The sequence below is a fragment of the Astyanax mexicanus genome, chromosome 17 (genome assembly GCF_023375975.1).
Source record: "Astyanax mexicanus isolate ESR-SI-001 chromosome 17, AstMex3_surface, whole genome shotgun sequence".
Taxonomy (NCBI): domain Eukaryota; kingdom Metazoa; phylum Chordata; class Actinopteri; order Characiformes; family Acestrorhamphidae; genus Astyanax; species Astyanax mexicanus.
The window spans coordinates 22,946,376-22,968,618 of record NC_064424.1 but is presented as its reverse complement, the minus strand read 5'-3'; the positions used below and the strand labels follow the sequence as shown (position 1 = coordinate 22,968,618).

At 45.3% G+C, this 22,243-nt stretch overlaps 2 protein-coding genes across 2 annotated transcripts in view; one reads left to right on the top strand and one right to left on the bottom strand.

The window, feature by feature from the left end:
- Positions 1-22,243, top strand: part of LOC111188389 (ribonuclease inhibitor-like) — a 68,014-nt gene that overhangs the window by 18,886 nt on the left and 26,885 nt on the right. The window lies entirely within an intron of this gene.
- On the bottom strand, positions 512-12,265 carry LOC125782424 (uncharacterized). The gene is made up of 2 exons (XM_049466420.1): positions 11,930-12,265; positions 512-2,719 (listed from the first exon to the last, which is right to left on the bottom strand). Exon 2 carries the CDS (start codon positions 2,713-2,715, stop codon positions 931-933), a length of 1,785 nt encoding a protein of 594 aa, XP_049322377.1. The 5' UTR covers positions 2,716-2,719; positions 11,930-12,265; the 3' UTR covers positions 512-930.

Here is a 22,243-nt window from a genome sequence, read left to right as displayed (position 1 = left end):
AATCTGTGGCCGTCGTAATTCACACCTCCCCCCCACTAAGGAATGCAGGTCCTATTGCTCTGGTTAACATCATTTCAGAACCCTTTAAATCGGAAATTCACTATACCTTTATACTTTTATGCTTTGCTCTTTACTAAACAGGAAAATGTATCTATATAACCAAACAAAAGTTAAAACTACGCTGACTAGTTGCAATAGTTCAACCAATGACAAACAAGACATAATTCTTCAGCCTGGAACCTGTAGAAGAAAATGAAGGTAAACCTCAAAATTGTTCTCTTGATTAGAAAGTGTTTCATCACATTGCTTGATACCCTGCTTCTCACAATATTAGAATTAACCAACAGTTATTTAAGTTATTGTAAAAGCATATACATATGTAATTTTTCGATCATAGCCTCGTGCTCCAAGAAAAGTTCCTTTCTTCTCCTGCGGGTGGCAGTATTGTCTTGTTAAATGGTCCACGGGTCCTTGACCAGTTAAAGGGTCAAACTGTGTGTGTGTGTGTGTAAATTAGGTGTGACTGTTTAAGAGGTGTGCTCCGAAGATAGCGGATCAGCAGGTGACATGTTAATCCCCAAAGTTTATGGGTCTTTGTTCAGATGCTTTTAGCGAGACAGATGTTTCCAGCAAATGGTCGTAAAAGTCGTTAAAGTGTTATCATTCAAGGTTGGAGAGATCCCCCTTCGCTCCCCAGTGGAATCTCTTAAGTGGATTTAGGGGAACAGAGTGTGATTTCACAATGAGATATCAAGCTATCTGCTACATATCCCCCCCCATCGGGTGATAATCAGCAGAGATCCAGGTTATCAGTCGATGAGATGACGTAGATAGCTGTGGACAAAAGAGGTTACTGGGTATCTCAACTCTTACTGGTGGCATTTGCTGGTCAGTACACAACAGGCTGCATTAGCGTTATCCAAACCAGAGCTAAACCACTTCCCTTACTGCAGCTACCTGCATAGGTTCATCAGTTGCGTCCTCCTGAGTTTCCACTGACACTTCTTGACCCCCCCTTCTACGTCTCACAAATCTAACCACCTTACCCGACCATGAATCCATTTGTCTCTGTAGCTTCACGGTCTTCCTACGATAAAAACACGTTATACCAAAGGTTGCTACATACCCCAGACATACCAGCGCAGCTAACAAGGTATCGGGCAATGACCAGGAGTATCTTACAGGTTGGACTGTCCATGTGGGACGCGACTCGATCTCTTTTAAGACATTATTGATGGGGGTCAAATCGATAGACTGGGGACCCTCATACTGTATCCGACCAAGGGTGTCAGGGCTGAGTTCTAAGGAGTGGGTAGTAAAGAAATCAGACACCTCAATTTCACTCTCATATTGATCAGGTACTAAGTGGTACAGGGACCATTCCCCAACATGCAGAGTAGCCCCAGGTGGTACGTCTACCCAAAATGTTTGTTCCGGAAGGGGAATACGTTCATCGATATCATGCTGGTCATAGGACAACACAGCTTCCCGTGCCGCAGTATTTACCAGCCACCGGCTCCCTACGATTTCAACCTGAGTCTCGACCTGTTGGTACCTATGAGTGACAGTGGCAGGACACTGGTCCTTAGTGAGCATGGGCTTAAGGCCACAAAGATTGCCGGCACCCTCTCGAGTGAACGGTTTACTGGGACAGAGATAGTGTATATCCTTGGACAGAGTACACATGCGCAAATTTGGGGCCAGATAAAGTCCAGGATTGCTGTCTTGGTAAGCTACCAAGGTCGGAGTCTGAATTTTGATGTGTGCTTCTTTTTGCCAAAACCCAACATTTACCACTTCCTTTAAGCGATAAATGTTTTCCGCAGCTATTATAGGTAAGTTGACCAGAAAAGCTACTTCTCTATTTTCTGGATTGACATAAAGAGGTACTGCACTTCCGAGTGTATAGGCTAAATGTGCTTGGAGATCAGTAACTTCCTCTCGGGTAGCCCGACTGAGGATTTCCTGTACCAGGGTTAAAGGCACCAGATAAGCTGGTATCTTGCCCATAGCTAGACTGTCTACTGAGGATCCCACTTCCTGTAGCATGTCATTCAAAAGCATGTTAATCACTTGGATGTGAGCCATATCTGCCTGGATTGCCCGGGTCAGGGAGGTGATCGTTTGCAGAGTTTTGTTTAAAGCTACCGTGTGGGTATTGAGGACCACAATGGTACCCTGTAAAGTTTGTCCAATTGCCTGTAGCTGTCTCTGTTGGGTGTCTATTTGGTCCTTGATGTGTGGTAGTTCTGCCTGTAGTTCCCCTACATTACGGCGGACCGTGGCTAGGCCCACGGCATTAACAGCGGATGTGCCGACGCCAAGGAGTGAGCCTACAGCGGCGGCAGCAGTTAATAAACCTGCAAGAAACCGTTTGGATCTCTTTTGAGCCCCATTCAGTTCAGACTGTGTGACCGCAAATTTTTGCAGCTGTTGTAGCATGTGGGTGGTGTCTCGTTCGGCATGGCTTACTGCCTCTCGTACCCACCAATGCCCAGCCCACCCCACTTGGCGGGACCAATCAGGGAAGTTCTTTTTACATACTTCCTCCGGGTTCAGTCGTACAAACACCCTTTGGGTATGTAACCGGCAGTTTGTGATTAGTAGTCCCGAATTATCCCTAAGAACTACTCCTGAGGTAGGTCCGGGGGAGATCACATCAGGGGCCGCGACGATCGTCCCCAGCACGAGCGTCAGGAGCAGGAGAGTCCTCATCTTCCTAACGAGACAAATGTACATGATTAACCTGGGTGTACTAGTGTGAACCACCAATGAAGTAGAATCTAACAGATAAGTGGCTAACAATCAGTGATATCCTATTCCCAGGCACAAAATGATGGTTCTGTTGGCTGGCTTGATCGGCAGATGTGTAATGGTACTTGGGTTGAAATTGCAAACAACAGACTACTGTATATGGATCAAAGATCAATGTATTCCTAAATTTTAAAAATGAAGTTATTAGTTTAGTTGCCAGTTGTACAGCTAGGAGTTGCTAAACACCTAGGGGTCTAGCAGGGGTTTTGTCCACCTGATTAGACTCTAATCAAGGCATTGGCGGCCCCGACTTGTCCCATAGGGCTTTGGTGTGGCTTAATTTGGTTGCGGTGTACCCACTTGCGGGTTGGCTCCTTAGAACCTTGGCTGATCTGGATCTGGTACACCACCGGGGACAATTTGTCCGTGATTGTGTGGGGTCCAGTCCAGCGAGGCATGAGTTTGCGAGCCAGCCTACCCGTATTCGATTGGGGTTTCTCGACAGGTTGAGCGAAAATGTAGTACCACACCTTATCTCCCACCTGAAGCTCATCATAGGACGCCTTCTGATCATAGTAGGCCTTCCGACCCTGGGCACTTCGTGCCATGTGCTGTTGGGCAAAAGCAAAAGTGGATTTTAGGTGTTTCTGCAAATCGTCTATGTACTGCTGTGTTGTGTAGGCAACTGAGGTATCTGTTCCACCTGGCTGATATAACAGATGTAGCGGAAGTGTCATCTGTCTGCCTGTCATCACCTCGAATGGAGAGACGCCGGTGGAATCGTGAGGAGTTGCCCTAATGGCCATGAGTACCAACGGCAATTTCACATCCCAGTCGCGGTGATGCGTGGCCACAAATTTCTTGAGGATGCTGACCACTGTGCGGTTAGCCCGTTCGACCTGACCAGAGGACTGGGGGTGGTAGCTCACGTGCAACTTGGCTTTTACACCGAGGACGTGCCACATTTGTTGCATGACTTCTGCCGTGAAATGAGTACCTCGATCTGAGTCAACCCTACAAGGAAGACCAAACCGGGTGAAGATATGATTAACCAGGAGACACGCTGTGGTTATAGCGGTGTCATTGGCGGCTGGAAGACACTCCACCCACTTGGTGAATGCACATGTGACTGTGAGGAAATATTTGTTCCCTCGAGCAGACTTTGTGAGCGGGCCCACCCAATCCATTTGCAGATCCGACCACGGGAAGGTTAACCCCTTTCTCTGTAAGGGAGCCCTGTGCAGAGGATTCGCCGGCAGGAACTGGCAGCACACCAAGCATCCTTTAATGTAACTAGCTACATGCTCCCGCATTCGTGGCCAAAAGGCCACCTGTTTGAGTGTCCTATAAGTTTCCTTGATCCCTTTGTGACCTGCTGATGGAGAGTCATGGGCGTGCCCCAACATTACCCCCCTGTGGCACGGAGGCACCACGAACGCAGGAGAAGTGTGGGTCTCAGTGACATGAACAAGCAAGCCCTTGACCACCTTCAAGAATGCGCGGTTGTCCAAGAGTTGTTTAAGCGGAATTGATGCCTCCAGCATTTTGCTGGTTATGGGATTGTTGGTGGGATCAAGCAAGAAAGCCTTAATAGATTTGATGTCGGGGTCTGCGTCTTGTAGCGTGATCAAATCAGCATCTGTGATTTCTGGATCAATGGAGACCGCAGCGCAGGGTGGGATTTCTGTTGTTGAGGTTTGTTTAGCTTGTGCTCTAGTCACGGCTAAAACAGTGGGGTTGGGTTGGGTTGGGTATTTCAACGGGTCAAAGACCCATGAAACTCCTTCCAAGGCACCTCTTTTGGCCAGTGAATCAGCTTGATCATTGTATGTCTTGTCTGTCCCTGGGACACGTGAGTGTCCCCTCACCTTTTTCCAGTAGACAAGCATGTCATGCCGAACTACCAGGTAGTCCGCGGCTGTGAACAGCTCTGTGTGTTTGACTGCTTTCCTGCCAGAAGTGAGAAAACCTTTGGTTTTCCAGATTGGCAAGTGACATGTGAAACTTAGACGTGCGTAGTTGGAATCTGTACAGATTACCAGGGTTTTTACCCCCTTGTCGATAGCAAGTTGAATTGTGATGAGTATGGCAGCGATTTCGGCATACTGAGAAGTTTGTGATCCTAGTTTGAACTGTTGTGGTTCGCAAGGATTGTCATCAAGCCAGACGATTCCTGCACCAGCTTTGAGGCCTTCTTGGTCATGTCGGAAAGAGCATCCATCTACGTAGACCGTGGGAATGTTTTCACACTCCTTGGGGTCAAAGTAACGATGGTTTGTGGGTTTTTGGGAGGCGAGATTGGGAATGGGCACTGATGTGGCCGGTATGTCAGTTTCGCACCGCTGACATGCCGCCAGATCAGTGCCTAGAGGTAATCTCGAGTTTTGCGCATAGCGCACCTCAACCTCAAAACTTTGTAGGGCCATTAACCAGGAGGCGACTCGTGCGTTGGTGACCACACCTTCTCGAATGCGCTGACTGTTGAGAAAGACCACTGGCTGGTGGTTCGTTTCTACAATGATCTTTTGTCCCCCAAGGTAGTTGGAGAAGTGTTTCACTGCCCAGACCGTGGCCAGAAGTGCTTTCTCACAGTCAGAGTATTTGAGTTCCGGAGCCATCAAAGCTTTGCTTGCATAAGCCACCACTCTCTTGTCTCGATCGTGCACCTGGTATAGACCAGCACTCACACAGTGCTCTGAAAACCCAACTTGAAGGTAGAATTCTCTGCTGTGGTCCGGATAGGTTAAACAGGGTGCCGATGCCAGTTTGTCTTTGAGGGTTTGCATGGCTTGTGCCTGGGCCTCACCCCAAATGAAAGGTACATCCTGCTTTAACAGCTGGTACAGTGGCTTGGCCAGTTCCGCAAAGTTTTCAATGAACTGGCGGGAGTAGTTGCATACCCCCAAGAAGCTGCGAAGGGCGTGGATGGTTTTTGGTTCCGCGATATCCCCGATGCCTTGGGCACGACATGGTTGCGGAAGAACACCATCTGGACCAACCAAAAGGCCCACATAGTTGACCTTAGTTTTGCACCACTGACATTTGGCTAGGGATATTTTCGCACCTGCTTTTGTGAGCTGATCTAGCACATGATCAATCTCTTCCAAGTGAGCATCGAGAGAATTGTTCCGGATAAGAACATCGTCAACATAAATCAAGGTTCCTCGTTCTCTTGCATCAGGACAAGCTTTGTTGAGAAAGATGTTGAATTCAGCTGGTGAATTGGAATATCCGAATGGGCAGCGGGTGAATGTAAATTGACGGCCGGCGAATGTGAATGCCAGTTTGTGTTGGTCTTCCACATGGACCGGAATGGTCCAGAACCCCGATGCCACATCTAAGGTTGAAAAATATTTGGCATCTCTGACCCTAGGGAGTTCTTGCTCCAATTGGGTCATGGGCCATCTAGAAAGAGGGACCTGGTCATTTAGGCGGCGATAGTCAATAGTCAGACGCCATTTGCCATTGGGCTTCAACACCGGCCAAAGTGGCGCAGAGTAGGTGCTGTTGCATGGTCGGATTATTCCTTTGTCTAAGAGATCATCTATGATCTCTTGCACCGGCCCGTATGATGCAAGTGGAATCTTGTATTGGCGAACGTAAGCAGGAGCAGCGTCGGGATGCGTCGGAATACGAATCATATGGATGTGGGTCAATCCACAATCCATAGAATCTTGAGAGAAAGACGCGCGATACTTAGTCAGCACTGTTCTGAGCTTTACACGCTCTTCGTCTGATTGCAATGCATCCGCATCTAACAGCATTTGCTGTAGTTGCTTCTCAAACTCTGTTTGAGTTGAAGGAAAACTGTCGGCCTCCTCCTTCTGCTTCACCAGGACTGTGTTAGTGCCAGGTGATGGGACAGAATCGAGACTAAGGACAGTGACTGTATCCAAGACCATTTGGTCCCTGTGGGTCAGATCAATGCGGTACAACGCATCTTCATTGGTCTCCAAGACAGGAAAAATAGCAATAGCAATTGATAAGGGGCTCAAACCGATTAAGAAGATCTTTTCCTGCGAGGAATGGGATGGACTCCAAGGGAGACACATGAATTGGATGAACAACAGTCACGGGCCCAATCGTAAGTTGAATTAGGGCCATCGAATGTATGGTGATGCCCGTGTGTGAGTAGGGCTGGATATTGAGAGAACAGTTACTCAGCTGTATCTCCCTATTCCGTCGCCGAGCGGATGCCCGCACTCGGTTAAAAAGGGACATGGACATCAGTGTGATGTCTGATGCCGTGTCAAGAAGAGCATCTTGCACAAATTCATCCTCCAAAGTAGTAGCAAGATAGAATTTTCTGGCCACCCCCCTTTCGCTCAGATGGCCCAAGAACTGTCGGAAAGGAAGCTCCCCCCGAATTAGAAATGGGTCTTCTTCCTTGAGAGAGTGGTCAGTGTCTAGTTCCACAACTAGGACTGCACTAGGTGCAGTGTCTTGGGCATGCTCCCAAGTAGCTCGTTTGGGGTCTTTTTCATGGGGAGCAGTGCTCGACTGCTCCTGGATGTTGCGCCCTTGGTTGAGGTTACCCCTTTTCTCCTTGCGCATTTGGTTAACCCATTGCAGGATTAACTCAAGATCCCCTGCCTCCAGGCCGTTAAGGGTTTTGTCAAGTGATGATTTAGGGCTTTTTGCAGTCTGGTTTGGTCCAGAGTGCCTGTTATTCCCATGATGGTGTGGCCTGCCACCACGTTGATGGTGGGAGGCTCGACCTCGATGGGGTCTGCCCTGGCCGCGATTCACCTTATAAGTAGGTGAGCGGCGTCGCTGTGGATCGACCTGCTGACTTTGGGCTGGTTCTTGTCTATAGGGTTTGGACCCGTGAGTCTTATCTGTTCCCTGGAAGCTGTGCTTCCCCTCTAGTTCCATACAAGGGTTACTGGCTACTGCAAGGACCTCGGAGTCGGTTTTTTTACCCAAACTTTGCTGAACTTTTGCAAAACCTCTAAGAGCTAGATCTCTTAGCTGCCGACTAGTCAGGGTGCGGGGACAAGCCGAGACACCTAAATGGTGGCTGGTTGAGGGATGGAGGTTCTGGACAAACAGGACCTTGAAATTTTCGTCCTCCTCCATCTCTGGTTCATTCTTGAAGCCAAAGTAAGCGCGCCTGAGGCGATAGTAGTACTGTTCGGGACCCTCCTGCCTGTTCTGCCTCACCGTGAATGCAGCGGAGAGGCCTAACTGGGTTGAGAAGCTAGAGAATTCTGCCTCCAATGCTTGGCAGAGAGCCCTATAGTTCCCCCTTACGTGTGGTGGTTGGCGTTCAATGAAACTGCTAACGTCGCGGCTGGATGTTATTTTAATGAGATAGATTCTGTCGTCTATGGTGGCCAGAGGGAAGCGCCGTAGATAGTAATCAATGTCATTTAGATAAAGGTGGATATCATTAGGGCAGCCAGGCTTAGGTTCAAACCGGCTGATATTGCGGGCAACTTTATCCAAATCTCTATCTGAGGGTGTTATGGGCCTGGCCATATCTGCATTTGTTTGGGGTCGTCGGGTGTGTTCAGATTCGTCCCAGCCAAACAGGGTCCGGTTCACCTTTTTGGGGCCAGCCGGTTCCGGTTTGACTCTGATGGGTGATCGAGGAGCTTCAGCTCCTCCCTGGTAACCCGTGGAAGTTACGGGCGTAGGAGTATGTACCTCCGTCTTAAAGAGATGTGGGGTCGCTGGTCTACCCTTTGTTGGGCTTACCTTTGGCCCCCGGGAATATGTCTCATCCCGTTCTAATCTGAACTCTGCCAACTGCGTTTCTGCATCCCTTTTTTCTATACGAGCTAATCTTAAAGCACTCATAGCCTGTGTTAGTTCAGCCTCGAGTTCGGTCTGCTGCTCCTGGGCTTCCTCCAGCTTACCTCGTGACTGGATGGCAAGCTTTGTGGCTGTTGCGGCCTCTTCCTGCAGTGACTTTACTTTATGTTCAAGGGCTTCTTGTTGGGATTGTATCTCTGCACCAGTATTATGCCATTGCGCCAATTCGTCCCTGAGTTTTTGGTTAGTTTGCTGGAGAGCTGTACAGTGGTTAGTAGCATGTTGCTCTCTTTCTTGTGAGAGTTGGAGTTGTCTCCAGAGTATGAGGGCCATTTTGTACACGGTGTCTATTTGTTCTTTTATTTTTAGGGATTTAGTTAGGTGGTCGTCCACACAGCTAGTCATCAAACTCTGAAGGTGGGCATCATCTGCCTGTTGCACGCCTTCAGCATAGTCTGGAATGCGGCAGCTTACTAAATCAAGAAGAGTGGCTTCTACTTGGTCCACCGACTCAGCCTCGCTGAGGAGCGGGGACCCTGCCTCTCTTGGAGAACTCATTTTGACTTGACGAGGGTCAAGCGATGCGAGCTGTATTGGAAGCCAGTCCCGGATGGGTGACTTAGCACTGCTGCTGAGATTGGAGAGATTGATGCTAGGGTAACAAACTTTGATGCGTAGTCCCTAGTGAATCTAATAAGCCAAAAGTGTAGTTTTTTTTTTTTTTTTTTTTTTTAATGGATAATTATTATTTTAATTTTATTTGGGTGACCTTGGATAGGTATAAGTTTTAATAGTTTTGCATAAAAATAGTCAAATACCTATTAGTAATTAATTAATTTGTTAACTAGGTGGTAACTGGCAAGGTTTGAATGACTGTGGATGCATTAAAGATAGCACTGCTGTCACCAACACCACAGTCAAATCCTGTCAAAAACCAGCATAGAGCGGATGTATGTATGTCTATAAGGCTTTGATTTATTTAGAAATTCAACGAAGTGACTCAGACAGAGTCTAAGCTACCTTCAGTATTAGCGAGCAGATTTTTATTATTATTATTATTTTTTTAATTTTTTATTTTTTTTTAATTTTTTTTTTATATATATTTTTTATTTATTATTTTTTTTATATGGCTAAATAGGATAAGGATTATATGCCTGTATTTAGAATAACAAGAAGAAGTGGATAATATGTTTGACAAAACAAAATAATGAATGGCTACTATGGATTACCTAAATAACAGGTATTTATAGCAACCAATGATTATAACTTGAATGTTTAAAAATACTGGATATTATGGTTAGCTCAAATGAATATATTTAATGTAAGCAATGTGAGTAGAACAGCTGACAAGCAAGTTAGCTTTGAGAGTTGACACTATGTTTGAAGTAGGATGGCTACATAGAACAAAATATTGAATTATTACAATTGAGTTATCTAAATGTATCTATTTGAAGTGAATTCTAATTTGAATATATACTTACTAGTAATTAAGAATGGAAATGGCACTTACTAGTATTAATAATAACTAGGACGATACAACATTTAAAATATAACAGTAACCAAGCAAAGAAAGCAGGGGAAGAGGGTATCTCGATTAAGGTATGCCAAAACTCATATGAAGCCAACACCAACCACACGTAAACACAGTTTACTACAAGAATTTCCCAAAATAGCGTATAAATGAACTGCAACCCCCTTTAACCTGAGTATTCACCCAAACGACCAGAAGAGGGCAGTGTAGATATAGCTTTAGAGGCACGAAAAGGTAAGACAGCCTTGAGGCAAGATGTAGCTGATACAGTTGACCACGAGATGGCGACTAGAGGCCACTGGTGGGGAAGGCTCCGCCTACCGGTGACACAACTGAGTCCCGCCCCCTTGAGTGGGAGGACAAACCTCAGCTCCTGAGAGCTCAGTTGCTTTCAAGCTTTGTGGGGAACACAACGGTCTTGCTGACCTTAACACAGAGACACAGAGAGGAACACAGCACGCAGGGATTTACTTCACACAGTCTGAGTCAAACGAGGCTTCCGCTGAGGGCGTGATCCTCGCCCGTCGCGTTTTCGCGACTGTAAACCTCTCTACCACCTAAAAGGATAGCGTTACGCCGCGGTTTGCAAAGCCGCGGGGCACACGAGAGGGTCCCAGTACGACCGGGGTGCGGAAATCCGCGCACACGGGCCGTTTAAACTGGGAAGCGGGTTTACTGCACTGGAAATCCGCAGCTACAGCAACCTCGCTGAGGCCTTTACAAATAGCGCTGATATAATTCACGTGATAATAGTTGTCGGCTGAGCCTGCTTAGATACCCCGGGTAAATGTAAAGCACCAATAATAGTGATAATGAAAGCAGACGTACAGCGGCGTCTACAATACACACACGCACTCACACTGATCGGCTCTTTGGCGGTAATATGAGGCGTTTCACAAGTGATTACCAATGCTCTTTAAAACACATACACACAAAGGAGTTGGATATATATATAGATGTATATAGATGTGCGCGCACACAGACAGAGGAGTGACCCGGTTAGCTTTCGCCAGCCCGCTGGCGTTTTACTAACGCGGAGCGTAAGGTAGATATTTAATAAACACAACACACCAATACGTTTTCTTAACTCCGTGCTTTCTCCCGTAGATCAGAGATGTGACGTTGGCCCCGCGTCGGCCGCGCCAAATATGTAGTGGTTACAATGGATACCGAACTATTTACCTGATATCAATATTAATTTTAATATTAATATTAAAGGTTAATAGGGCGCCAGTAGCGGCTAGCTACAAAATTTATATTTAACCTCAGGGTGAGTTCTTGTCGGTTTCAGAAAGTCTTTGAACCACGGGAGGAACACACTTAAGTCAAGAATTGGCTAAATCAAGTAATGTTTATTTAGAATAAAAGTAATACATGGATATATGCAGAATTAGATAAGGGGCATAATTCAAACAACAATTTGAGAGTGAAATTCAAGCACGCTGATGATAACAGTCTTACAACCAAACCTTCTCATCGCATATATGAATAACTCAAAACACTTTAGACCCAAACAACAGAAATGTATAAGTAGATAAAAATAAACAAATCAATACCCAGTTTAATATACCAAAGGGGAAGTAATTATGATAACCCACTAGGAGATAAACCTAAATATGGATAACTAAACCCACTATAAGAATATTAGGAGATTAAACAAGATTATAAGTGATTATATACTGCTATAAACGAACTAACTACTAAAGACGCAAAAACGCCCTAAACCCAAGCTACTTGAGTTAAACTAGGTTACATTAGAACTATGGAACTGACAGAGATCACCACCATCTCAACCGGGAATAACTATAACTGAGAACTTAGCAAGACTCAACCTAACCAGACCAACAGAACGCCACCAGAGAATTAGAGATTTAACCAGCGCCTCACTTTGCGTTGACCGGCCTCGGGCAACCGGTGTCGTCTCTGCCGCGAAGGGAACCGTCGGTGTCGACCGCCAGGAAGGGTAGCTCGATCCAGGTGGCCAAGCGGGTTCTTCAGGTGGACTTCACGGTGCAAGCAGGGCTTCGGTTCCAACGGCAAGCGGGAGCTTCGCTCCGGGCAGCTGATAGATCAAGGATTCTCTTCGCGTCTGGGTCTGGTCGGGCGAGCGATGTATAACGCTAAGTATGAGCGGTGAACTATAGGCAGCTCCGTAGCGCTAAGGTGGTTCAATAGCTGGAAGCACCTAATTCTCTAATTCTGTTGATAATCGCTGGACTTGTGTTAGTCAGCACGGGTGTGCTGCAAGCGCAGCTCGAGCTAGAATCTATGACTCACGAACTTAAGAATCACTAAACTGAATCTAAGAGAAAGTAAACAAAAGAGAGAGTACAAAATTCTAACTAAAACTCTAAAAAAAAAATTGAACTTAACTAAACCTAAAAAGCGCACGAACTCCGAACTGCGAACCACGAACTACTAACTGAATGAACTAACATCCCCCTTTATTGGAAAACACGTTCCCTTCGTGACGTATTGGCCCTAACTTGTGATAGGTTTCCTAACTGCAAGTATAATTTCTAAAAACCCAATCATCTTCCAGGTAGGTGGAGTCTTGCCTAGACGCCTTCCCCCTTTTTTTTCTTTATTAACTTAAACCTTAACATTCTTAAATGATCAAATTAAACCATTGCTTATTAAAATGTACTTTGACATAGAAAACCCACAATTTCCCCACATTCACCCACTGTTGCATAGCATTTTAGTGATATGAATAAACATCTCAGAACTGAAATCCTAACCAGACAATTAGATAATCATAGTTGATTTTGAGGTGTAAGAATGGAAAGAAATATAACACATGACCAGGGAATACACTAACTCACACGCACCGGACTCTTAGAAAGGAAAGAAAGAAACTCGTTATGAACTTTAACTTATTAATTCAAGATTTAGTTATTAACCTGATTAAAGTATTGTGGAAACATGCCCTGATAGCTTTTAAGTAATTATTTTAACCAGACTGCTAGTTTGTTGCCCTCCGTGTTCTTTTTGTAGTTAATGTTCATTCACGTCTTAAGAACACATTTTGTTTTTAATGTTTTAACATTTTTCAGCCTTAAATTTCCCTTTTGAAATGGCAGACTCGCCTGTGTATTCAAAGATATAAATCTGTGGCCGTCGTAATTCACACCTCCCCCCCACTAAGGAATGCAGGTCCTATTGCTCTGGTTAACATCATTTCAGAACCCTTTAAATCGGAAATTCACTATACCTTTATACTTTTATGCTTTGCTCTTTACTAAACAGGAAAATGTATCTATATAACCAAACAAAAGTTAAAACTACGCTGACTAGTTGCAATAGTTCAACCAATGACAAACAAGACATAATTCTTCAGCCTGGAACCTGTAGAAGAAAATGAAGGTAAACCTCAAAATTGTTCTCTTGATTAGAAAGTGTTTCATCACATTGCTTGATACCCTGCTTCTCACAATATTAGAATTAACCAACAGTTATTTAAGTTATTGTAAAAGCATATACATATGTAATTTTTCGATCATAGCCTCGTGCTCCAAGAAAAGTTCCTTTCTTCTCCTGCGGGTGGCAGTATTGTCTTGTTAAATGGTCCACGGGTCCTTGACCAGTTAAAGGGTCAAACTGTGTGTGTGTGTGTGTAAATTAGGTGTGACTGTTTAAGAGGTGTGCTCCGAAGATAGCGGATCAGCAGGTGACATGTTAATCCCCAAAGTTTATGGGTCTTTGTTCAGATGCTTTTAGCGAGACAGATGTTTCCAGCAAATGGTCGTAAAAGTCGTTAAAGTGTTATCATTCAAGGTTGGAGAGATCCCCCTTCGCTCCCCAGTGGAATCTCTTAAGTGGATTTAGGGGAACAGAGTGTGATTTCACAATGAGATATCAAGCTATCTGCTACATATGGAAGAAAGATGCATTAGTATGTCCATTTCAGCATTACTTGAAATGTTCGACATTCATTACATTAATACAAATATGTGTTACTGACTTATGTTTTGGAACAGAACATTTGTAGGAATGTTAAAGTGAAATTAATTAAAACTAATCCAAACTAGTTTAAATTACCAAATAAGTGTTTTCACTTTCTACAGGTTCTTAAAAAGTTCTGCTGCAGAGGAAGCTTGTGCTTCTCTGACTGAAGCTTTAGGAACAAACCCTTTACTGCTGAGAGAACTGGATCTGTGTGAGAAAATACGAGAAGACTCTGCAGTGAAGCAGCTCTCTGATCTACTAGAGGATTCACACTGCAGAACCAAGAAACTTAAGTATGGAGTGCTGAGTGTTGCTAATCCAGCAAGCTACCTATAGATTGCTACTTTCATTCTTGCTTCATTAACCAACTTTTCTCCATAAACCTCCCTTAAAATATTCTACTTTTAAAAAGCTTTAAACTGCTATAAGATATTATAATGAAGTAAAAAATACTGTGAATGGGGATTTCTGCTTATAACATTCTTTCAGGTCTGCAGTGGCATGCACAGGCTTGAGCACCCCTGGGCAAATTAGTGTTACAGCGAACCAGTGTGTAAAAATACATAAAATTCATGGCTGGTTTACACCTTGGTATGAACCCCACAGTTCAATATGAATTTGATACAGGGGTTAGAAAACAAAAGAAAGAGGCAAAGTTTTTATTTGTCAGTTCATTTTAGATGCTGTGCAATTTAAAGAATAATCCATGTACTGTTACATAATTCACTGATGTAGTTAATACAGCATATACAGCATTCAGCAATTAAATGAAAACTTATGTAATTTTTTTATCTAGTCTGAAAACCAGCTCTTATGGTTACTTATGGTTATCTGTCTATCTGTCTATCTATCTATCTATCTATCTATCTATCTATCTATCTATCTATCTATCTATCTATCTATCTATCTATCTATCTATCTATCTACTGTTGTAAAATACAAAATTTAATACAAAATAAAGGTGTACAATAAGAGGAGTGATATAATTTGTAGGTAGGGTTACCTGGCCTTCTGCATTGTCTCATCTTTAATAACTTCATTATAACACAAACTTTGCTTGATCAGCTCGGGTTATGAGCACGTCTGTATAATGTTGTCAAATACACCCAAACATACCGCACAGCATGACTCGGACGAATGCATTATTTAGCAATAGCATGGTGTATCAATCTTGATAGTAACTTGAACAAGATAGCCAACTTTCTAGTGTAAAACGTTTTTTTAAGCCTGAATGAATGTAGCAACCACATACTTTGCTTGAATCGTGGCTGAACGACAACATTCCGGACAGCGCCATTCAGCTAGCCGGGTTAACCGCGTTCAGAGCGGATAGGAGCGCGGCTCTATCCGGGAAGACCCGCGGTGGAGGCGTGTGTGTTTACATCAACATGGAATGGTGTAACAACGCTGTGACTGTCGCCAAACACTGCTCTCCGCTGGTGGAGTTCCTGATAGTCAAGTGCAGATCTTTTTATTTAGTACGGGAGTTCTCCGCCGTGCTAATAGCTGCTGTCTACCTCAACATGTGGACTTTGCAACGAGAGGAGCGAGCGCGCTGGATCTTGTTTACACAAACATCCCCAGCGCATACCGGGCGGTGCCCCACCCCCACATCGCTTTCTCGGACCACAGGTGTGTGTGGCTGACTCCAACATACACACCACTCATCAGACGCTCCAGACCAGTTCAGAAGCAGGTGAAAACCTGGCCGGCAGGCTCCATCTCTGCCCTTCAGGACTGTTTTGAGTGCACTGCATGGGACATGTTTAGGGAAGCTGCTACTGAAGGCGATTCTGTTGATTTGGAGGAGTATGCAGCATCAGTGACTGGCTACATCAGCAAGTGTATTGATGATGTCACTGTCTCCAAGACCATCACCACACGCCCAAACCAGAAGCCTTGGATGACTGCTGAGGTACGTGCGCTGCTGAGGACCCGCGACTCCGCCTTCAGAGTGGGTGACAAGGTGGCCCTGAGGAAAGCGAGAGCCGACCTGTCACGAGCCATCAGAGAGGCAAAGCGCGCACACGCCCAGAGAATCCACAGCCACTTCAAGGACACGGGTGACGCGCGGCGCATGTGGAAGGGCATCCAGGCAATCACCAACTACAGGACAATGCCACCGTCCTGTGAACGTGATGCCTCCCTCCCGGATGCCCTGAACAACTTTTATGCACGGTTTGAGGCACAAAACAACACGATGGTGAGAAAGACCATGCCCAAGCCGGACGAGCAGGTGTTGTGCCTGACTGCAGTGGATGTGAGGAACACTCTGCGCAGAGTCAACCCACGGAAAGCTGCAGGACCAGACAACATCCCCGGCAGAGTGCTCAGGGAGTGCGCAGACCAGCTGACAGATGTTCTCACTGACATCTTCAACATCTCCCTGTGCAGCGCCACTGTCCCAACGTGCCTCAAGTCCACCACCATCGTCCCCGTGCCGAAGAAGTCCACAGTGTCCTGCCTCAATGACTACCGTCCTGTTGCACTTACACCCATCATCATGAAGTGCTTCGAAAGGCTAGTCATGAGGAACATCAAGACACAACTGCCCTCTTCACTGGACCCCCTGCAGTTTACGTATTGTCCCAATCGCTCCACGGACGATGCCATCACCACCACCCTTCATCTCTCCCTCACCCAACTGGAGAAGAAGGACACTTACGTCAGAATGCTGTTCATAGACTTCAGTTCAGCATTCAACACCATCATCCCACAGAACCTCATCAGGAAGCTAAGCTCGCTCAGCCTCAACACCCCCCTCTGCAACTGGATCCTGGACTTTCTGACGGGGAGACCTCAGTCAGCCCGGTTCGGGGGCAGCACCTCCATCTCCATCACACTGAACACTGGGGCCCCCCAGGGCAGTGTCCTGAGTCCTCTGCTGTTCACCCTGCTGACTCATGACTGTGCTGCAAAACAGTTCTAACAGCTTTATCAAGTTCGCCGATGATAGAACCATGCTGGGTCTCATCACCAAAGGCGACAAGTCAGCATACAGAGAGGAGGTGCAGCGGCTGACAGACTGGTGTACAGTCAACAACCCTCACCTGAATGTGGACAAGACAAAGGAAATGGTTGTTGACTTCAGGAGAGCACAACACACCCACTCTCCACTCAACATCGACGGGTCCTCTGTGGAGATTGTTAAGAGCACCAAGTTCCTTGGTGTCCACTTAGCAGATAACCTCACCTGGACCCTGAACACCAGCTCTACAGCCAAGAAAGCCCAGCAGCGTCTCTACTTCCTCCGGAAGCTGAGAAAGGCCCGTCTCCCTCCACCCATCCTCACACTCTTCTATAGAGGGACCATTGAGAGCATCCTGAGCAGCTGCATCACTGCCTGGTTTGGGACCTGCACCGTCTCTGACCGCAAGACCCTCCAGCGTATTGTGAGGATAGCTGAGAGGATCATCGGCGTCTCTCTCCCCTCCATCACGGACATTTACACCATCCGCAAAGCAAGCAGCATTGTGAATGACCCCACCCATCCCTCACACAAACTGTTCTCCCTCCTGCCTTCGGGAAGAAGGTACCGCAGCATCCGGTCCAGCACGACCCGATTCTGCAACAGCTTCTACCCCCAAGCCATCAGACTCCTCAACTGCAGAGACTGAACAGATGTTTTTTCTGTACATGCACACACACTCTTACCCCACTTACCCCAGAAAATGGAAGCACTAAAAACCCTACTACCTCACTGGACTCTATTGCTGTGTAATAGAGGTAATTACTACCTCACTGGTCTTTTTTGCACACTGCATAATTTGCACACTGTCTTGTTATTTATTATTCTTTGTCTGTATTGTGTTGTATTGTCTGTCTGCACTTTTGTACTGTTGCACTTATTGTTCTGTCTACACTGTGTTTATGTGCACCATGGTCCCTGGAGGAACGTTGTTTCGTTTCACTGTGTACTCTGTATATAGCTGAAATGACAATAAAAAACACTTTGACTTTGACTTTTGACTTTGACAATTGCATATACTTCTTTTATATTTTTTTTCCAGTTAACAAATAGATAAACAAATAAAACAGACTTTTCAATCACCCTATTAAAATACTTATGAAACCATTTCATCAAACAATTTTATGAAACACTTCTATAAATTGATGATAAAACCATTGAAAACCATTTAAAACCAAACAATGTAACAACAACTGTAAGTTATCTATTTGCAGGTTTGCCACCAGTGTAAATTTTGACAGCAAATTTTGATTTAGTTTTAGTCATAGTCTTGTGACAAAAATAGCATTTAGTTTTAGTCACAATTTAGTAATCTGAAATGTTTTTAGTTTTAGTCTAGTTTTAGTCAACTAAATGTCAAGAATATAGTCGACTAAAATTACAGTCAATTTAGTCGACTAAAATGTAAAGGGTGTAAATGTAAATGCTTTTTCATCAGATCCCTTTGAATTATTAACTACTCTGAAACTATACACGAAATGAAACATTTAATAACCACTTGTGTAATATGTGAAATATATTTAGATATGACTTAATGTATATTATTATTGTTATTGTAGGTGTGTGACTATACATATTTTACATTTAAAATTGTGCTCTAGAAATCAGGTCATAAAACATCTGAATAGTTAAATTATAGTTTGAACAGAGCTGTGGACGCAAAAACAGCTTTTAAATGATCTAGTTTTATCTCCAGCAGTAACCCAGCACACCTACTGGAGCTACATTTCATAAATGAGATCAAAAACACACATTCACACACTGTCCTGTAGAGATGCTCTCAGTATGTACTGAGAGACTTCATGAGTTAAAGTGAGAAACTTATGAGAAAGTGCTGTAAGGAACTTTACACAGACTTTTGGGTTCATAGATTCACTTATTTTATTGTTTTATTTTCGTTATATTATTGAGTTCCTTTCTGAGCTGTTCCTGCTTTAACACTAGCTATATCTTTCCCACTGTGAGACTAAACAGATGATCTGATCTTAATGAGTGAGTGATGTATCAGTTCTGTGTTTTAGTGCACTGACGAGTTAAACACACTATCAGCTCATGAAATAACATCAGCATTAAAACGCTGATCTCTGCATGGAGATCTGTGTGACTCTGGTCTGCAGAAGCTGAAAGATTAGTGATGTTTTTACCGGAGATGGAGTCGCTCCACACGGTTTACAAGTTATCTTGTTTTTCGCGACGTCAAAGGAGAAATATTTCGTCTCTCTCCCTGCTGAACACTGTCGAGTTAACTTCCAGTCGAGCTCCGTAATAACAACAGTTTAATTCCCGTGTTTGTAACTGAGCGCGCAGCTCTACTGCAGGAGAGGCGGGTACTGATTGGATGACTACCCCGCTTGTCCCACCTCTCTACCTCTGCTAAAGTAGCAGTGATTGGATCTCTTCCTAACTGGTCCCTACCTTTCACAAAACTAAATCACTTCTTTTTTTAATAATTTTTTTTCTGATTTTTTCTCCCAATTTGGATATCCAATTGTCCCACCCCTTTGTGCGTCCCCATCACCGGTGACGCCCGTGACCTTCGGAGGATGCGGACGATCTCACGCCTCCTCCGACACGTGTGAAGTCAATCACCCATTTTTTCGAGCTGCTGCGGATGAATCATTGCCTGAGCAGTTAGCGCGCTCGGAGGAAAGCACAGCGGCTAGGTTCCGATTCATCCGCTCACAGACGCCTCGTGCCGCCCAGCCCCACCTTAAGTGTGATGGGGAGAGAGCGCCATCTACCCACCCCAGAGGGAGCAGAGCCAATTTTGCTCCCTCTAAGCACCGGCAGCTTGATGGCAAAGCTGCATGAGCGGGGGTTCGAACCTGCGACCTCCCGCTCATAGTGGCAGCGCATTAGACCGCTGGACCACTCGGCGCCCGAACTAAATCAGTTCTGATTGGATTTCGTCCCTGCCAAACAAATTTCGTCTCGTTTTTATTTTTTTAATTCTGTCGTCTTGAAAAAAAGCTTAGTTGACGAAAACTATGACGAAAAGTATTCGTCAACGAAATTAACACTGTTTGCCACTTTATGCAGGTGGATTTTTTGCCAGGATTATCACATAAACATTTCCCTGACTGCTTTATAACCAGAAATAAATGAAGATGTGTGTGCGGAGCTGCTGTCTGCCCCTCCTCCCGTCTCGCTGCCTGCACTCACACAGACACCGCTGCACACACACGGGGGGGAGTGTTCCCTGTCATATCAGAGCGATTTCACCGGAAAATGTGATTGCGTTTTGTCAATGTTGGATTGGAAGACCAAAATTAGGTACCGCAATGTAATCCATTTATTTTAGCAGAGTAACGGTAATTTGATTACCACTTACTGAAGCAGTAACTGTAACAAATTACAGTTACTCATAATTTGTAATCTGATTACGTAACGCCGTTACATGTATTCTTCTGTTACTTCCCAATACTAACCAATCAGATTCATGATTTTCACTCCGGGCGCGGAGTGAAAATACAGTCTCCATAGGGAATCCAACATTTTCTCACACAGTAAAAGTGGGCAGCTACTTCAGATTCTATGTGTCATTTCCACTCTCTAAATTGAGCCCATTCCATACACTTACCTCCAGAACTTAACAAGGCTTATTAAGTTGCTATTAGCAACGATGCACAGATGATATATGTAATATATAATCTTCATTAATTGCACATTGCACCTGTAAGATCAAAGTGTGAAGGTTCAATTAGCAGGGTAAGAGCACAGTTGTGCTCAAAATATTGCAATGCACACAACATTATGGGTGACATAAATTGTTGGTGCACGTCTTGCTGGCTGTCACGTCTGGTGCTGTAGGCGCCTCTGTTCCTTCCACATTGAGCTCCAATGGAGGTTTTCAGTTAGATGACTACAATACCCAGAATGCACCACACGCTGACATCACATAGATAGATAGATAGATAGATAGATAGATAGATAGATAGATAGATAGATAGATAGATAGATAGATAGATAGATAGATACTTTATTGATCCCCAAGGGGAAATTTTGGACATCCAGCAGCGGGTATACACAGTACACAAAAGTAACTAGGAAGGGTAAGATAAAACAAAACCAGTGACCAGAGTGGCCAGAGTGAATTGCCAGAATGAGCTCCTCTGCCTGGTGATGGTGCTGTGCAGAGGGTGGTGAACATTGTCCATGATGTTCAGCAGCTTGCTGAGGGCTCTCCTCCCTGCCAGTGGTGTTAAGGACTCCAGCTCTAGTCCCAGCACAGAACCAGCTTTCCTCACCAGCCTGTCCAGTCGTCCAGCATCCCTCTTGCTGATGCTGCCTCCCCAACACACTACAGCATAAAAGAGGACGCTGGCTACCACAGAATGGTAGAACATCAGCAGGAGTTTCTGAGGAAGAACAGTCTGCTCTGTGCCTTCCTGTAGAGGTAGTCAGTGTTCACTGACCAGTCCATCGTCCAGGTGCACACCAAGGTATCTGTAGGATTTGACCACCTCGAAATCGACCCCCTCAATGGAGATTGTCCACCTCCATCTTCATCAGCTTGTCTCTCAACAGTAGGGGCTGGATGGTGGATGGCACTGGAGAAGTCAAAGAACATGACCCTCACAGCACCTCCTTGTCCAGATGAGAGTGAGCTCTGTGCAGAAGATAGAGGATGGCATCTTCCACTCCCACTTTTTCCCGATACGCAAACTGCAGTGGGTCCCCCTGAGGTCTGAGGTGGTCCAGCAGCAATCGCTCCATGGTCTTCATCACGTGAGATGTCAAAGCAACCGGCCTGTAGTCATTCAGCTCCTTCGGTGTGCCTTCTTGGGCACAGGAATGAGGCAGGTTGTCTTTCACGTGGCAGGAACCCTCCCTAGACGCAGACTCAGGTTATACACATGTTGGAGGAGCTCACCCAGTTGAACAGCACATGCCTTGAGCATTCTGGGGCAAACTCTGTCCGGGCCAGCTGCCTTTCTGGGGTGAAGTCTCCTCAGCTGTCTCCTGACTTGGTCTGCAGTAAAGGTTGGTGGACTGAAGGAGCTGATTTGTCTGCCAGCTGATAGTGTTGATGATGGTGATGATGATGAAGATGGTGGAGGTGAGGGTGATGGTAGTGGTGATGATGAAGATCGAGGAGGTGAGGGTGATGGTGCTGATGATGAAGATGAAGGTGAGGGTAATGGTGGTGATGATGAAGATGGCGGAGTTGGAGTTAAAGGTGATGGAAATGGTGGCGATGGAGGTGATGGTGACAGGGTGGTGAATGCTGCAGGAGGGTAGGAGGAGGGGCAGCAGGAGTATGACAGTCAAACCTGTTGTAAAAG